This window comes from Mus pahari, chromosome 1 (genome assembly GCF_900095145.1).
Source record: "Mus pahari chromosome 1, PAHARI_EIJ_v1.1, whole genome shotgun sequence".
NCBI lineage: Eukaryota > Metazoa > Chordata > Mammalia > Rodentia > Muridae > Mus > Mus pahari.
Window position 1 is genome coordinate 170,378,973 of NC_034590.1, and position 17,518 is coordinate 170,396,490.

The 17,518-nt window shown below is 38.8% G+C and overlaps 1 protein-coding gene across 1 annotated transcript in view; it reads right to left on the minus strand.

Moving 5' to 3' along the window:
* The window catches only part of Pdzd8 (PDZ domain containing 8), a 54,553-nt gene that overhangs the window by 12,608 nt on the left and 24,427 nt on the right, over positions 1-17,518 (minus strand). Inside the window, exon 3 of the mRNA XM_021215726.1 lies at positions 8,204-8,306. Coding sequence (XP_021071385.1) covers positions 8,204-8,306 — 103 coding nt within the window. The remainder of the gene's footprint in view (positions 1-8,203; positions 8,307-17,518) is intronic.

Sequence of the window (17,518 nt, forward strand, 5' to 3'; positions counted from 1 at the left end):
TCGAGACAGGGTTTCTCTGTATAGCCCTGGCTGTCCTGGAACTCACTCTGTAGACCAGGCTGGCCTCGAACTCAGAAATCTGCCTGCCTCCCGAGTGCTGGGATTAAAGGCGTGCGCCACCACACCCGGCCTTTTCTGACTTTTTATTTCACTAGATAGGGTATATAAGATTTAAATTTGTTTCAGATCAAAGCATTAATAAAGGCTTTAATCAAATTTAAAAAGAAAACTTTTTTTTTTACCGATTATGCAGATGGAGTTATTTCAACAGCTTTTGATCTAAGCAGATCACTGTTTCTTTTTCTTCTCTAGTAGATGAAGTGGAGTGCTCAGCATCCACACAGCTAGAGTGGAAGAATGTGGACTTGAGCCCAGGCACACTGGATACCATCAGTGGAGATGATATAACAGTGTGAAGTGATGCTCTCTGAAGATGCTGCGTCTATATAACATATCCCACAGAGCACTTGCTTGACCAACCTAACTATGGAGATGAAATGTTGCAGATCTGTAACCAAAAATCTATGGATGTTACAAGCCCCTTTTAGCCAACTGTCTTAATTTCTATATTTGGCTTAATAGTCTCCTGACTATTATATCAATTTTAATCTTCTCAGAATGCTTATGTTTAGTAGAGTTCTAGCCTCAACCAACCCAAAAGCCAAGTATACTATAACATCTAAAATCTACAGAGGAAATTTCCCTCCAACTTGTGGTCTATTTGTCTGATGTTTCCTACCAAGGTAAATGGTATCTATGCTAATTTAGGACTTTCCCATTTTGCTCTGTAACTGTAAAAGTTTGTGTAACTAATTCCAAGACAGAATATATTCAGAATATCCTGAACTCATGTTTCTTGGTCATGGCCATTCCTATTTGATCCAGAATAACCTGAAGCAAAATTGTTATATCAACAGCAAAACAGAATACCAGTTGTGAGTCACTCAATCTGGGTTTGTAGAATGCCTCTGATACCTGCTAATTGGTGATTATTTTATCTTTTTGTACCTCATTTTCTTTACATACATACATACATACATACATACATACATACATACATACACACACACACACACACACATATGATATGCCTATTCTTATGGGGCTAATACATGGTTAGTATACTTCACACTTGGCAGCCACCCACAATAGTACCTTGTGAGTGCTGTTACCTTTGACTGAGTACATGTGGGCACTGAGGTGGCACAGGGTCTAGCAGTACCTTCAACACATTCCTGAATTGTCTGTGGCCAGCTCTGCGCTCAGCATCTGTGTATGACTGAGAAAGTGAGTTCTCTGGTGAAGGACAATTTTATGAGAAGGTATTACTATGCTTTGAAAAGGTTAGTTTCTGAAAAAGTGTGGATGAAAGCTAGTCAGTTTTTCTTGGCTCACAGTGAAGTAAAATATCTTAAGAAATAGAACCTAAAGTGATGCTTATGTTTTGTGACTATTAGCTCCTTAATTTTCTCTCAGCAGCTCTTTTTTGCATGTCTTTGTATCTGTGCAAGCCAGAGGTCACATGGGGTCTTCAGTTGTTCATCATCTTCACCTTACTTTCTGAGACAGATTCTCTCACTGAACCTGGATCTCACCATTTGTTCAGAGCAGGATACCAGTGAGCTCTAGGAGTCAGTCTGTCAACCCCGCTCCTGACAACTTGCTACTGAGGTTACAGATTTCTACCACTACTGTTGGCTTTTACACTCAGTTTTTCTTGCTTACGTGGCAAGCACTTTACCCACTGAGTCATTTTCCAAGCCCCTTCAACAGCCCTTAAAAATCAAGCAAACAAACAAACAAACTAGAGCTGGGGATGCACATCACTGTTAGAACACTTGCTTATTTATTAGCATTTGCAAGGTCCTGGGTTTGATCCCTAGCACTGCCAATATACAAAATGAATTTAAATATTTATTACTATATTATGAAATCACGATTTCTCCTATCCTATTTGAAACCTAAAAAAAAAAAGAGGGCATAAAGTACAAACAAAGGGTTCAATTTAAAAGTTCACTGAAAGCTGAAATAATAAGACTGAACACATAGAAACAAAATAAACAGCAAATCAAAAGAAAACCTCATCTCTGGACAGACCTTTGTTGGTCACTATCAGTTCAAACCTAAGTTGTCCAGAATATCTGCTCTTTTTTCTACCTCCTCAAAACTGTCCCTTATGGCTTCCTTTCTCTAAAACTCTTCTATCCCCAGAGCTATCCAAAGCAATGCTGATTCCATTTTTCATCTCCATATCACCAACCTTGTTTAGATGTTCATTCCCCTCCATGTCCAGTTTTTCCTTTGCCAGATCACATTCTTGACTCTAGTACTGAGATTCAACAAACATATTATTGATGACCTACTTTATGCCAAGTGCTGAGTCAGACATTCATAGATGCAGAAGACTTCACCTCTCATCAGACTGTGAGCAGTATCAGTTTGATTTACAGAATAATCAAGTACTTATAGATGAGATGGATTTAGACCCTGACATGGCCACACTGCCAAAAAGGCCTGGCTAAGATTCGAGTGCCACTCTTCATCTTCCTGAAAGAGAGAGCTGGGCTATAGTAGTGTACAGCTTTGATCCTGTTTGAGGTTAGCCTGGTTTACAGAGTGAGTTTCAGAACAGCCAGGACTACAGAGAGAAACCCTATCTCGAAAAACAACAACAACAACAACAACAACAAAGCACACACACACACACACACACACACACACACACACACACACACACACAATCTGATTAAAATAGTTTTATAGGCTGAAGAGATGGCTCAGAGGTTAAGAGCACTGCTGCTCCTCCAAGAGGTCCTGAGTTCAATTCCCAGCAATCAAATGGTTGCTCACAGCCATCTACAATGAGATCTAGTGTTCTCTTCTGGCCTGCAGGCAGAAATATGTATGCTGTATACATAAGAAATATTTTTAAAAAGTTTTATTCTAAAAGCCTCCATAGTTTCTACTGTCTTGAAAGTAATAGCTACATTTCTCAGATTCTATGTAAAGCTTTTATTCTTATTTTGAATCATTTTCCTGCATTCTTTCAGTGAACTTGGACAGCTCATTCTAGCCACTCAGTACACTCAGATACCCTTTCTGTAGGGTCTTACATTATGTCTTCCACCCTGAAATGTTCTCTGTGCTCATTTTTAACACATTATCTTCTAGCTTTCCCTAAAGAATGCCACTTTCCTTTATCAGAAGCTCACAATACTTTTGCTCTGAAACTCCGACATGTTCAGAGCTACTAACAGCAGTACATGATACACACAGAAATGCTGACCTCTTTCTCTTGACAAGTAGGATCATAGCACAGACCACACCTCATATTGTTTCTTAGTGTCCTAGACTACTTTGATTTAAAATAAATAATATTTTAACATAAATTCTTACTCATTCCCAGAATTTCATAACCATACCAGAGTATAAAAAGCTGAGACAGAGAATCTCATCCCTTATTTTTAACTAAGATGAACTTTTAAGAGTGGAAATATTATATAGAATTTACTATTAGAGCTGAAATGCATTTGCCTTATTTAAGAAACCAATTATAAAGTATTACATATGGTTAAAATTTCATTGAGTCCCTACTGTATTCTCAAATGTTATCAAGCTGAACTAAACCAAAGTTTTCATAAAAGACTGACATTTTCAAAAAAAAAAAAAAAAAAGCTTTATTTGCTTTAATCTTTCTCTTCCTTTTGATAAGATTAAGACTGCAAATGGCAAATGGTTAAATAGGCATACCAAAATTTGACCTGCCAGGCATGTGGCCTTAAGTAAACACACCAAAATGCCAAGCCCTAGGCATCTGGCCTAATGTATTTAAAAGTCAAATGTTCTTACTTAAAATTACAGTTTTTCAGAAAGCCCTTTTAAATCATTTGTAGGGACTGTCAGTAATATGAAGAAACATCTGGAAAGGTAGTTTTTTTTCCACTATTATCCAACAAGACTTCTAAAATTGTCCAAAAACTAAAAACAAAATGAAGATAGTTCATTTTTAAATCACATCAAGTCATTTATTTCAGGTATGCTGAATTATACTCATGAGGCATTCTTTTGATGTTTTTAGCCCCACAAGAAAGAAAATATTGACTGGGTACTACAATTGTAAACTAAGATTCTCACACTTCCTCATCCTAAATATTTTTATTTCCTTAAAAGAGATGGGATATAGTCAAGGGAAGGAAAAAGGAAATCAAGGCATGACTAAAAGGAAAAAGGAAATCAAGGCGGTCTAGAAGAAAAATTGGTAAGGTACTTGGAGACTGATGTCTAGATAGTTAGAATTAGTCTTCCCAGAATAGGCAGAACCAAACCTATCAAGGTACTTAACTAGAACAGAAGATTCTGCTGCAGACACTACGGTTCAAGTTATACAATTATACAAATATAACTAATATCCAGCTGTGACAAGTACTTAACACATGAGTCTGTGTTAGTTAGGGAAGGTCCCCAGAAGTGATTACGGTAGGTAGGTGACATTGATATGGCAAGTGAAAATTCTTAAATATCTGAAACCAAGAGCAAAAGGAAGTAACTTGTGGGTAAGATAAAAACTGGATTCCAAACAGGATAAAACCCAGATACCAGCAAAAGTAAGAGGACACTATCAACCTTAGACTGAAGGATGGACATATGTGATGGAAACTGGAATGGTGGTTTGTCCTGTGAGAAGAACGGGCCAAGAAGGATAAACCAGCTGCCAGGAGGAATAATTTCCTGGTTTCTCCAGTTCACTCTCATTTCTCATGAGTGTTTCACATCCATCAACTACAGTGGAAAGCTACTAACACTGAGAACTTGAAATAACAGGGAACTCTCCAGGAACAGAACAGGAAAGAAGTCCATGAATATATCTGAACAAGGGCAAACAAGCAGAACTCTGGAGAACATAGATGTACATGGAGAAACAAGCTGGGTTAGCACATGCCCAGTCTTCAAGAAAGAACTTTAGGACAATTTGGGAAGGATATACAATTACCGGAGATGTATAGTACAGAATAAGGCTAGTAAGTAGTAGTGAATGCTAGCATGACTAAAGCTGAGAGTGGGAGGGAATATGAAGGGACCGGGCTTACCAGGTCACTTTCCTGGCCATACCAAAGGGCCTGTCCTTATCCGTGAGGCAGTAAGGAATTACTCAGGGATTTAATCAAGCAACAGGACATGATAATTTTTGTCAATCAGACCTTAAAGGAAAGCCTCCTCTTTCCTTCTAGAACATTCAGCCACTGAATTGCAAAAAAAACAAAAAAACAAAAAAACTTATTAATACTTGTGTAGCTGGCAGCAATAGACTTTTCTATTACTGTTAATCACCAGTGGTATGAGACTTCTCTTCTCAGTGGCACAGACTGAGTTTCCTATCCAGTAGGACTTATCGCTTAAGCATACCGCACCATCTTGTCAGTTGGTAACACTAATATTTTATCTTTATATGGCTACTTCACGGGGGAAGAGTTGTGGCAAGAGAAGGAACTGCAGAAAGCAGCATCAAGATTAGAAGTCAGTGGCAGATGACAGGAAACATTTCCCTATGTGGGCTACATGCAAGAAACAGAGTAGGCATAAAAGCAGCCTAGGACTGACAAATGCTAGAGAAGACAGTAGTGAGTAACCTACAAAGGGCCCTCAGACTGCTGGCCCAGTGCTTTGGGTATATGCTCATTTGGGTCCCAGCTCATTAGCACACACTCACTTCAAGAGTGCCTCCCTTACTACCTCTATTTCTACTAACTTAAAAAAAAAAAAAAAGCTATCAAATAAGTTTGTTTTCTTGTCAACTAGCCATATAAAAGCCATTCACAATTCTATTCTCCAGTTGGTAAAGTGCTGACTGTGAAAACATGGGGGAATCTGAGAATCTGACACCCACTGCTCACATTAAAAAACAAAAACAAAAACAACAACAAAAACCCCACCACACCCGAGCATGGTGGCACACCCTTTGTAACTCCTGTGCTGGAGACAGAGACAAGATCTCTGGAACCCAATGTTCATTGGCCAGTGGGTTAGTTTAGCCTACTCAGTGAGTTCCAGGCCAGTGAGATCTCATCTGAACAAAAAGAAGGTTTTTGTTTTTGTTTTCTGGAATAATAAGAGGTGTTTTTCTAGCCCTGGAATAATAATAGAGGTTGGCCTTTAGCCTCCACAAGCACATGCATGCGTGCGTGTATGTACACAAACAAACACACACACACACACACACTTTCTCATATTACATAACTCATTTCTGCCAATGTAATTTGCCTTCCTAGAATTATTAAATTCACAAAATTTCACTTTATTGGTTGTTGACACTTTTGTTGACATTTTTAACACCTGGTAAAATTATTCTCTCTTGACAACTACCTGTGACATATGCTAGGTTCTAAAATAATAATTCAAAATTAAAAGCCTTACTAACCTTTGCTATAAAATATTAAATCTGTCTAATCTCATATATTTGAAGATAAAATATAGAAAACTGAAAAGGCCAGCAGCAATGGCAAGTTATAAGCAACTCAAAGTGAAGCCAAAATTTACCCAGACAAAATAATAATCTTCTTCTTAAATTATATATTTTGGCATAAACTCTAAAACTGGTTATTTCATTCCCTGGAGAAACTACTTCAAACTGATTGAAAATGTAAACTTAAAGTTGGTACAGAAATAACAACCAGGAAGAAAGAAAGAGGAGAGGGGGCAGAGAGACAGAGAGCGCGCGAGAGAGCGAGAGAAAGCGCTATCTGCCTACCTATCTTGGCCTAGAGAGATAGCTAATTGGATAACTACATAAGCATAAGGTTTTGACCTTAGGCTCCAGCATCCACACAAATGCTGGCTGGGAGTGGGAGACACAACTGTAATCCCAGCCACTTGGGAGGCAGAAGCAGGCAGATCTCTATGAGTTCAAACCAGCCTGGTCTATATTAACAAGTTCCAGGCTAGCCAGGGTAACACAGTGAAACTGTCTCAAGAAAAAAAAAAAAAAAAAAAGGCAACTTAAATAAATGGTGGGCATGGCAATGCTAGTCTCTAAACCCAGTGCCAGGAGCGGGAGGTGGGGCAGGATGGAACCCAGAGATCCAAGTCCCTTAGAGTCCCTGGCCTGCTAGCATAGTCAAATATGAACTCAAGGTTCAATGGGATTCCCTGTCTCAAGACGGCACCTCATACTGAGAGACATACGGAGGAATTCTTAAACCTCTCCCCACATTCACAGCCTTTAACAACTCTTGTCTCTCATAACCAAGCTCTGTGCATCAGCCTATCCTCCTCTATCAGTTTAACTTCATTTCTATTTCCCACTCAGGTCAAAATTATTCCATTTCTTCCAAGAAAATCTTTGCTACCCATTTTTAAATTGAAGGATGCACTGAATAGGCAGTAAGATCTAAGAGCATCCTTTTTATAACTTTCATTTTGCTTTCTTCAGAGTAGTAGCTGTCAAGCTCAAGGGACAGCCATCCTCACTTTTCAGGGTTACTGGCAGCTGCTGCTTCTTCACCCCAGTCTTCTACCGGACCACACTTCTAGCTGACTAGTCCCACAGCAACAGAATCCTTCTGTCTTGAACTGTTTCTCCAGCATCAGAATCTGTGCCCAGCATAAGTAACTCTTGATAAAATCCTGCTGAGTGAGTAAGCACTCAGGAGGGGCTGAGGTGATTGCTCAGTCAGTCAAGTGTTTGCCTTTTCAGCATGAGGAATCTAAGTTAGACTTTCTAGAATCCATCTTTTTGTTTTATTTTGGTTTTGTTTGTTTTGGTTTGGTTTTCAAGCATGGTAGTGCTAGAAAGGAGAAAAGACAGGTGGGTTTCTGGGCTGGCCGGCCAGTCAATCTAACCTACTTAGTGAGCTCCAGGCCAGTAAGAGACCATTTGAAAGAAACAAAGGTAGATGTTGTCTAAGGAATTACACAGAGCCCTGGCTTTTACATGTGGGCTCACACATGTGCACCTGCACAAATGCACAAATTATAACCTTTGATTCCTTAACTGAAACAACATTGACATTTTGAAAAGAAAGCAGAACAGACTGCTTCTTATGCAGTCTGTTCATTACCAGTTCCAGGTGATCTATTTTATTACTGATGCTGCTTAGCAAAAAAGATAGTAACTGCTTACTTATGACCAACAATATACCTAGAAATACAGAAATAAAGGCACACTTATAGAATACATCTTACATAAATGTAAAACTATGCATGTTACCGTCTTAATAGAACTCCTTTGTTTTTCTTCCCAAACACCACTGCTCAGCTCAAGTGTGCAATGAACATTTGTTTCTCTGTCATAGGATCCAAAAATGAATAACCTGCAGAAAAAAACAGAACAGGAAGGGTACTATACCAATTATATACAATAAATATTTCCTTCCTGATAATTATAACGAGAAGCAAACACATTATATTTTAACAGCAATAACAAACAGAAACACTTGTTATGCCCTCTAGTGGAAAAGCCAAGAAAGGCTCAAGCTAGAGGTTTCCTAGGCAGTAGGTTTTCAGTAGCCAACTTAAATAAACTGAAACATATACTCATGAGGTAAAACAACTGGCCAAATTATCTCTATACAGTAGTAATCAAGGAGATTTTTAAAATACTGTTGGATTTAAAACCAAAACAATTTGCACAGTGATGCATATAAGTATATCATTTCTGTAAAATGTAATATGGAGGATATTGCCATCGAATATGACCACACATGTTGACTTCACCACCTAAATGAGCCTAGTTAAATTTTTAACTTTCCTAATATGTTTCCCTCTCAGGAAACTGTAGGGGAAAAAAAAACAGCATTACTTACTTTTCAGGAAGAACTAGTTTTAAAATTAGAAGACAATATACATAAAGTACTTATTATCAGAGTGGTAAACAAAACAGATGTTCAATATTTATTACTTCTTTCCTTTAAAAATGTGTATGAATGTTTTGCTTGTATATCTGTCTGTGTACCACATGCATGTCTGGTGCCAAGAGAGCATCAGATCATCTGGAAGTATAGTTATAGATAGTTGTGGGTATTGGGAAATCAACAGGGCCCTCTAGAAAAACAGACAGTAGTGCTCTTAACCATTGAGACATTTCTCCAGACTGTTTTTCCTTATGTTGAAAACAACCATTAACAGAATAAAAGAAACACTTAATCCATGCTTAATATTCAGTTCTATAAAGGACGCCAGGTCTAATTCTGAGATGACATAAAAATTCTTATATTGAAGAAAAGAAAGGGTATTATCCATGCATCCAACTTCTATATTATTTATCCACCCTCATAATGAGACTGAAACCTGCCAGTTTGTCTCTAGATTAAGCAAAGAAATAGATTTAGCATTTACTAGCATATTAGGTGTTACTTTATTACTTTACCACTACTTAAAGAGCACAGGTAGCAATAATAAAAGAAAAATGGAAAAATGTACCATGGAAATTTGAGAAAATTATGTCCTAAGTTTGGAGACACTGATCCCCAGATCATATTCACATCTTATGAACTGGAACCATAAACTGAGAATCCTGAATAATTTATGAGGGTAAAGAAAGTCCCTAAATTTAAATATTAAAGAATCTTTAAAAAGACTTTAAACTTAGTGCCTAATAACCTATCACTAAAAAGAAGACAGGTTAAACACATTAAGAAAATCTATAACTTTAAAATGCTTTTTTTTTTTTTAGAATAGTAAGAATTCTCATTTACTAAAGCGCTACTGCCCTCATCTGCTCAGGGACTGAACTGCCTCAGGCTTCCCCAGCAAGCCGAGAAACTGTACCAGCTGGAGACTCAGACTCTAGGCAATACTACTGATCAGAGCAGAGCTCTGAGAAATTCTTCCTGAAATCATTCTACATTTTTCATAGTGACTTCAAAATGTTTTTAAAATAACACAATGTATAACAAAAAATTAAGTCAAAACAGTCACATTGTTAAATGTGAGATATGGCGGGGGGGGGGGGGGGACCTACAAAATTAAGTCTTGCCCTAGACTAAATTGTTCTTTATTATGATACAAAGTGTAGACTTATAAAATTAGACCCACAAAAAGCTGGCCTCTAACTTAGTGTCAGAGCACTTGTCTAACTGGTACAGGTCCTGAGATAGGTCCCAGCACAGAGATAAAACAAACAAAACCCCCAAAAGAGTAAATTATTTTTATATTTCAAAGGGTACCATCATATAAATGAAACATTTCTCAGAATGAAAAAAATATTTTCAAACTTATTTGATAGAAGCCAAGTATTTACGAGGAAGAAAAAGTTATAATATAACAAAAAAAAGCGTAAAATAACACAATTTTAAAATAGGCAGAAGGAGACAGGCTGGAGAGATGGATCAGAAATTAAGACCATTTACTGTTCTTGCAGAAGACCTGGGTTTGGTTCCCAACACTCACACAGACACTTAAAACTATAACTCCAATTACAAAGGATCAAGTCTTCTCTGACTTCCATGGGCACTACATGCACATGGTTGCACTTGTTATTAACCATGAAACTAATACAAACCCAAACCCACTTCAAGCCCATTCACTAGACTGTCTATAATCTTTAAAAAGAACCTTTTAAGGGTTACAGAGAAATTGGGGTTTCATGCACTACTATTAAAATGTAAAATGGTACAGTCACTTTGGAGAATAATTTGTCAGTTGCCTAAAAAGTTAAAATATGAAGTATATCTTAGCAATTCTTCTCCAGTGGAGTATTCTTTGACAACACAATGAAGTATTTACTAGAACATTCTGCAATATGGGTGAAATATAAAAGCTTGCTGAGTCAAAAAAGCCAGTCACAAATGAACACATTAATTCCACTCACATTAAATTTTTAGAATAAGTAAATGTATAGACAAAAAGCAGAATCATTATAGGAGGCTATTGTTTTGAACTGAGTTCCTTTACTGGACCCCAAAAGAACAGACTAAAGTGGAGTCACCCCTATTAAATCCCACATCATCCTGGCTAGAGAGATAGACCATAGGAAGTTGCTTGCTACAAAGCACAAGAATTTTGAGTTTAGATTCTCATCACTCACATTAAAAAGTCAGGGGTGAAGGCATGTGCATCTATCACTAGTGCTGGGGTGGGAGAAGGGAATACAGGTGGAGCTTCGGGCCTCACTGGCTCTAGATGAATTGATGAGCTCCAGGTTAAATAAGTTGAAGTAATAGAGGAAGACACCCGACATCTACCTTCCCCTCCCCACCCCCACCCTCCTTATACAATGTCACATAATCAATTGAAACTTGAAGTAAATAAATGCCCAAACAGATGAACAGTCACAAATCTGTTTGTGAAAACAGATTTCAACCTATCTCTGTCAGCATAATAAGCAAATCTATTCTGCTTTAATGTTTACAGAAGAGTAACCTGGAGGTGAAGAAATGGTTCAGGGGTTAACAGTACTTGATGCCCTTCCAGAGGACCCAAGTTCATTTTCCAGCACCCATATCAAATAACTCCAGCTCCAAGGGATCTATCACACTCTTTGGGCCTCCATGAAATACCAATTCTTTTGTATCTCCTCTACCCTCTCCTTCTTTCCTTCCTCTTTCCTCTCTCTCCCTTCCTTCTCCGACACACACACACACACACACACACACACACACACACACACACACACANAGAGAGAGAGAGAGAGAGAGAGAGAGAGAGAGAGAGAGAGAGAGAGAGAGAGAGAGAGAGAGAGAAGAAACAAACAAACAAAAAAATGTAACCTGATGTTAACTCTCAGTTTTTTTCAGTATTGTTGTCTGTTCCAATTTTACAAACCCCACTGTTCCACTAATGTTCAGTGGACATGCTCATGCATTTTATAGAATGGGGGTTAATGAATTGCAAGTTAAAGCTAACTGGATCTATAACTACATTTAGCATACTTCTGTTTTCTGACAAGTGGTTACTTGGAATCCGGAAAAAGTAAAACTAGAGGAGAATGAAGATGGGCTACATAATGAGGTTATGGGAGAATGGGTAGATATACGCAGCTGCTGGGGGTAGAGGCATGGGAGAACCTCTAGAAAGTCCCAGAGATCTGGGATGGGGGAGGCTCCCAGGACTCAATGTGAGTGACCTTAGCCAAAATGCCCAACAGTAGGGAAATGGAACTTGAAGTAGACAGACAGGACCATTACCCTCAGTGGAGAGATGAGGACACCAACCCACCAACAACTTTCCACCCCAAATTGCTCCTGCCTAAAAGAAATGCAGGGACAAAAATGGGGCAGAGATTGAACAAATGGCCAACTAGTGAACGACCCAACTTAGGATCCATCCCATGGGTGGGCACCAATTCCTGATACTATTCCTGATGCCATGTTGTACTTACTACAGACAGAAGTCTAACATGGCTGTCCTCTGAGACGCTCTACCAGCAGTTGACTAAGACAGATGCAGATACTTAGAGCCAACCATTAGACTTAAGTCGGGGACCCCTATGGAAGAGTTGGGGAAAGGATTAAAAGAACTGAAGAGGATAACAACCCCATAGGAAGACCAACAATGTCAACGAACCAGGACCCCTGGGAGCTCCCAGAGATGAAGCCACCAACCAAAGAGCATCCACGGGCTGGTCCATGGCCCCTGGCACATATGTAGCAGAGAACTGACTTGTCTGGCCTTAGTGGGAGAGGATGGGCTTAATCCTATAGACTTGATGCCTCAGGGAGGAGGGGATGAGGGGGTTGGGAATGGGATTCTCAGAGGTGAAGGAGGAGGAAAGAACTCTGGGGGGGGGGACTGAGAGGAGGGGTGACATTTGGGATGTAAATAATTAATAATTTTAAAAAGTATACCAAGTGAAATTATAATGATGGATGTAAAATACACTAAGGGTATGAACTGTATACTCTGAATGAAATTGCATTTGATCTGGATTATACCTCAATAAAGCTTTTTTAAAGAAAACAAATAATGGGTAATTATAACAACCAACTTTTCTGAGACAGGATCATAAGATGTGTCAAGTATTGAAAAGATATGTTCCATTATTAGTATTGAGACAAGATAAATTTCAATAAAATATAAAGTGATCTTTATCTGATATAGATAAGACTAATTTAAAAGTGCAGAACAAAATAAATGTCATAGAAAAATCATTAAAATATTGAAAGATATTACCATAAGCATTTAATATCTCATAAAAAATAAAAAATTTAATCATAAAAGGTGCTATTTTTTCTATTTAATTGTCTTGAAGAGTCACAAACACAAAATAGAATTTTAATACTTAAACCAGCACCTCTTATAAATGGACTTTGAAATTTTATATGAGTAGGCTTCCATGAGGAACTAAATAAACATTTTACCATAAATATATACATAATGCTTCTGTGGTGGTTTGATAATGCTTGGCCCATGGGAAGTGGCACTACTAGGAGGTGTAGCCTTGTTAGAGGAAGTGTGTAACTGTGGAGGCGGGGCCTTGAGGTCTCATTTATATGCTCAAATATGACCTAGACCCTCCTCCTGGTTGCCTGCCGAAGAAGACAAGTCTATTCCTGGCTACCTTAGGATAAGATGTATAACTCTTGACTCCTGCATGTCTACCTGCATGACACTGTGCTTCTCACCATGATGATAATGGATAGAACCACTGAAATTGTAAGCCAGCCCCAATTAAATGTTTGCCTTTATAAGAGTTGCCTCTCTTGGTCATGGTGTCTCTTCACAGTAGTGGAAACCCTAAGACACTATCCAAAGAATAAACTGTTTCTCCTTTATATATTTTTGAAGATAAATGGGCTTATATTTATGTACATATTTACTTATTTTATAAACTTTATTATAAAAAAAACATTTGCACAGGGCAGTGGTGGTACACACCTTTAATCCCAGCACTTGGGAGGCAGAGACAGGCGGATTTCTGAGTTCAAGGCCAGCCTGGTCTACAGAGTGAGTTCCAGGATGGCCAAGCCTACACAGAGAAACCCTGTCTCAAAAAAACCAATAAATAAATAAATAAGAGTGCACATCCTTTCTACTAAATTTTTATCTTAGAAATAGTTTCCCATAATATGTGAAACAAAAATCAGGTAATACAATTTTAAAAGACTTTACTTACATAATTAATAAAAAGTAAAACAAGCAACTACTGGTTCTAGGAAGCTATCAAAGAGTGGCGGCATGGCTTGACTCTAAAACTCCCCATAAAAGCAGAAAATGCAACCAGGAAAACAGCAGCAAACACATCAGCAGCTACAGCAAAACCAATGAGCACTTTATGTGAGAGCGCTGCAATGGTTAAAAACTAGGTACAAAGAATGTGAGAACTTGCTCACAGACAATGAGAATCAAGCCTGCTCCAACATGATTAATCTTTAAAACCTGCTAGTTTTTGTTTTGTTTTTGTAGTCTATGAGCACTGTGATGGCTATTCTTGGTTGTTAACTTGACTACAACTGGAATGAACTACAATCCAGAATGGAGGGAGCACCTGTGGTCCAGACCTTGAGACTGGAAAATACAGGCATAACACATGCTTTTGATTCAGATCTTGAGGTACAGTGGCCGTGAAAAATTTAGGCTCAGACAAGGTAGTACACACCTTTAATCCCAGGAGACAGGGGCAAGCATATCTCTAAATTCAAGGCTAGCCTGGGACAGAACAAGTTCCAAATCCAGGCATGGTGGTACACACCTTTAACCTGGGCCATACCTTCTGCTGGAGGCCTAAATAAGGACAATGGAAAAAGGACGGGTTCATTCTTCACCTGATTGTACTTACTTGCCAGCACATCTGCTGGAACCTACTTCTTCAGGATTCCAGCTTATACATAAGACCAGCTGAAATGCCTAGCCTTGTGGGACTGAGCAACTAATAGATTCTTGGACTTCCCATTCACAGCCATTGTTGGGCTAGTTGGACTATAGACTCTAAGTTATACCAATATAGAGAGACATTCGATTAGTTCTGTGACTCTAGAGAATCCTGACCAATACAAGCACCATCCAACCTGACTCTAGTTCAGGACTGACTATGGCTGCAGAAAAATAGTGGCACAGAGTAAGCAGAAGTCTTAAGAATGTACAAGATGGTGTAAAAGCCAGCAGAGAGAACTAATAAACACAGCACTTACAACACACCTTCAAGCTTGGATAGCGCCAGGAGAACTGCAAATGAGTCTAAGTCTTTGTACTATGTTTTTGTGTTTATATAAAAATAAAACAAGCTGCAACTATATGAAATCTATTACCAGACTAAACAAATGAATCAAAGAGTTGATGCTGTTGAGAGCCATAAAGTATAAAATGGGGGGAAAGTCAAAGAAAGGAACAATTTCATGAGGACAGACTGGAGAACTGGACATACCAGAGAATCCATGACTTGCAAGTTCTTCATATTTATGTGTTACATTTACATATGGGAACTACACCATGATGCACTGTACCCTCAAACGGTGAGTCAGGTATTCTATCAGAGCACCAGGAAACTAATTCAGAAAACTGGTACCAAGAAATGGGGTTGTTGCTCTGATAAACTTGACTATGAGGTTCACAGGCCTTTGTAACTGGCTTATAGAAAGAATGTGTACTGGGTTAGAAAAGCATTAGAATTCAATAAGCATAGTAAAATGGGCCGTTCTGATAGGAATCTGGAAGACCAGAATACTGAGGAAAATGTTGACATAGAGGCCCAGATCATAAGGTTTCAGAAGAGAGCAAGGATGCTATCAGGGAGCAGGCTAGAAGCCATGTGTCTTAGGGTCTAGTAAAGGGTGAGGTTGCATTCTGAGAACCTGAGCCAGGCTGAATTAAAAAGTAATGGAATACTTTGTTTGGTAGAAGAGATGTCATGACAGAAGAGCATTCAGGTTGTGTCGTGGCTATTGCTTTCTGCTTTCATCCAAGTTTACATTTAAAAAAAAAAGGAAAAAATGAAGCAAAACATTATAAAAAAAACATGCAATTTAGTAAAGAATGCAGTGAGTAAATGTAAAGTTATAGACAAGGCAGGTTTAATACCAGCTGTAACTAGCTATTACTAGCACCATTAAAGAGAGACATTGCTCTAAACTGGGACAAGAAGAAAGGTATCCATCTATCAAAGGCTCTGTCAGTGTAAGTTAATGTGAAAAGAATTTAAGGGGATATACAGCTAAAGGAGTTCTCTACTTAAGAAACTGTTTTCCCCAGTCAGACACAAAAGCAGTTGAACTGTGGTCCAAGGGGACCAAGCTTCATCCCAGGGGAATGTAAAACCTGACAGTGTGTGATCCACATGAAAGTTGCAAGATTAAAGAGGGTGGGGAAGTATAAAACTTGTACCATGGTGACTTGCATAGGCCAGACAATGTGTGGCAGTTAGAGTATATGCCAAGAGGACACTGCCTGAAGATATGAAGGGGAAGCCTAAATTGTACATTCCAGGAAGTTGGAAATGCCAGAGCCATGTCATCTGCTGAGAAAAGCTGCAGACAAGGAGTAGAGCTGGCCCAAGAGAACAACTATATGTGTACAGGTAGCAGAACTCAAAGGATGGAGCTACCCAAGCCTTTTGGAGCCCAGACAGAATAAGAGATGATCTGACCAAAGCAAGAAATGCCCAGCATATGTTTAGCGCCTGGGACTTGGTGAATTTGTGTGGGATTTTCATATTTTCTACCTTCTTGTGTGTGCTGCACACATGTGAGCATACAGGTGCTTATACTCAGGAACATGAATGTGAAGGCTAGAGGATGATATGGATGTCCTCTATTGTTCTTTTTTAAAAGAAACAAACACACACACACACACACACACACACACACACACACACACACACACACACACACACACACACACACACACACACACACACACACACACACACACACACACACACACACAGAAACCAGAATCTCTCACTAAACCTGAAGCTCAGTCTCAGCTGAGCCAAGGAGTCAGCAGACGCTCAGGATTTGCTTGTCTTTACTCTGCGATGGATGCTGGGTTTTAAGTTCATGAAGCCATACCCAGCTTTTATGTGGTTGCTGAGGATTAAAACTCAGATCTTTTTGCTTGATTAGCAATCACTCAGAAGAGAATTTGACTTTGCACATTGAAACAGTGTTCCAAATGTTAAAGACTAGTGGGACTTTTGAAGTTGGACTGAATACATTTGCACAGATGACCAGGAAACTATGTAGGTGAGAAGTGGAAGACTATATCTTAAATGTGTACTTGAATGACAAGCTGACAAGTAGATTTGTGATTATTAATCTTGATTGTTAGAATGGACAGGATTTAGAATCATCATGGAAACAAACCTCTGGCCACACCTATTCAGGAGTTTCTAGGTTAGGTTAACTGATAAGGGAAACCCCACCCTAAATATGGGTAGCATCCTGAACAAGAACAAAAGGAGCTGAGCAGTTTTGTTCTCTCTGCATGTTCCTCCTACTGATGCAATGTGATTATTATTAACTTCACACGCCCATTACCATGCCATACTTCCTCACTGTAATGGACTGTACTTTCAAACTGTGAACCAAAATACCCTCTTCCTTCCCTAAGTTGCTTCTGTCAGGCATCCTACCACAGCAACAAGAAAGGT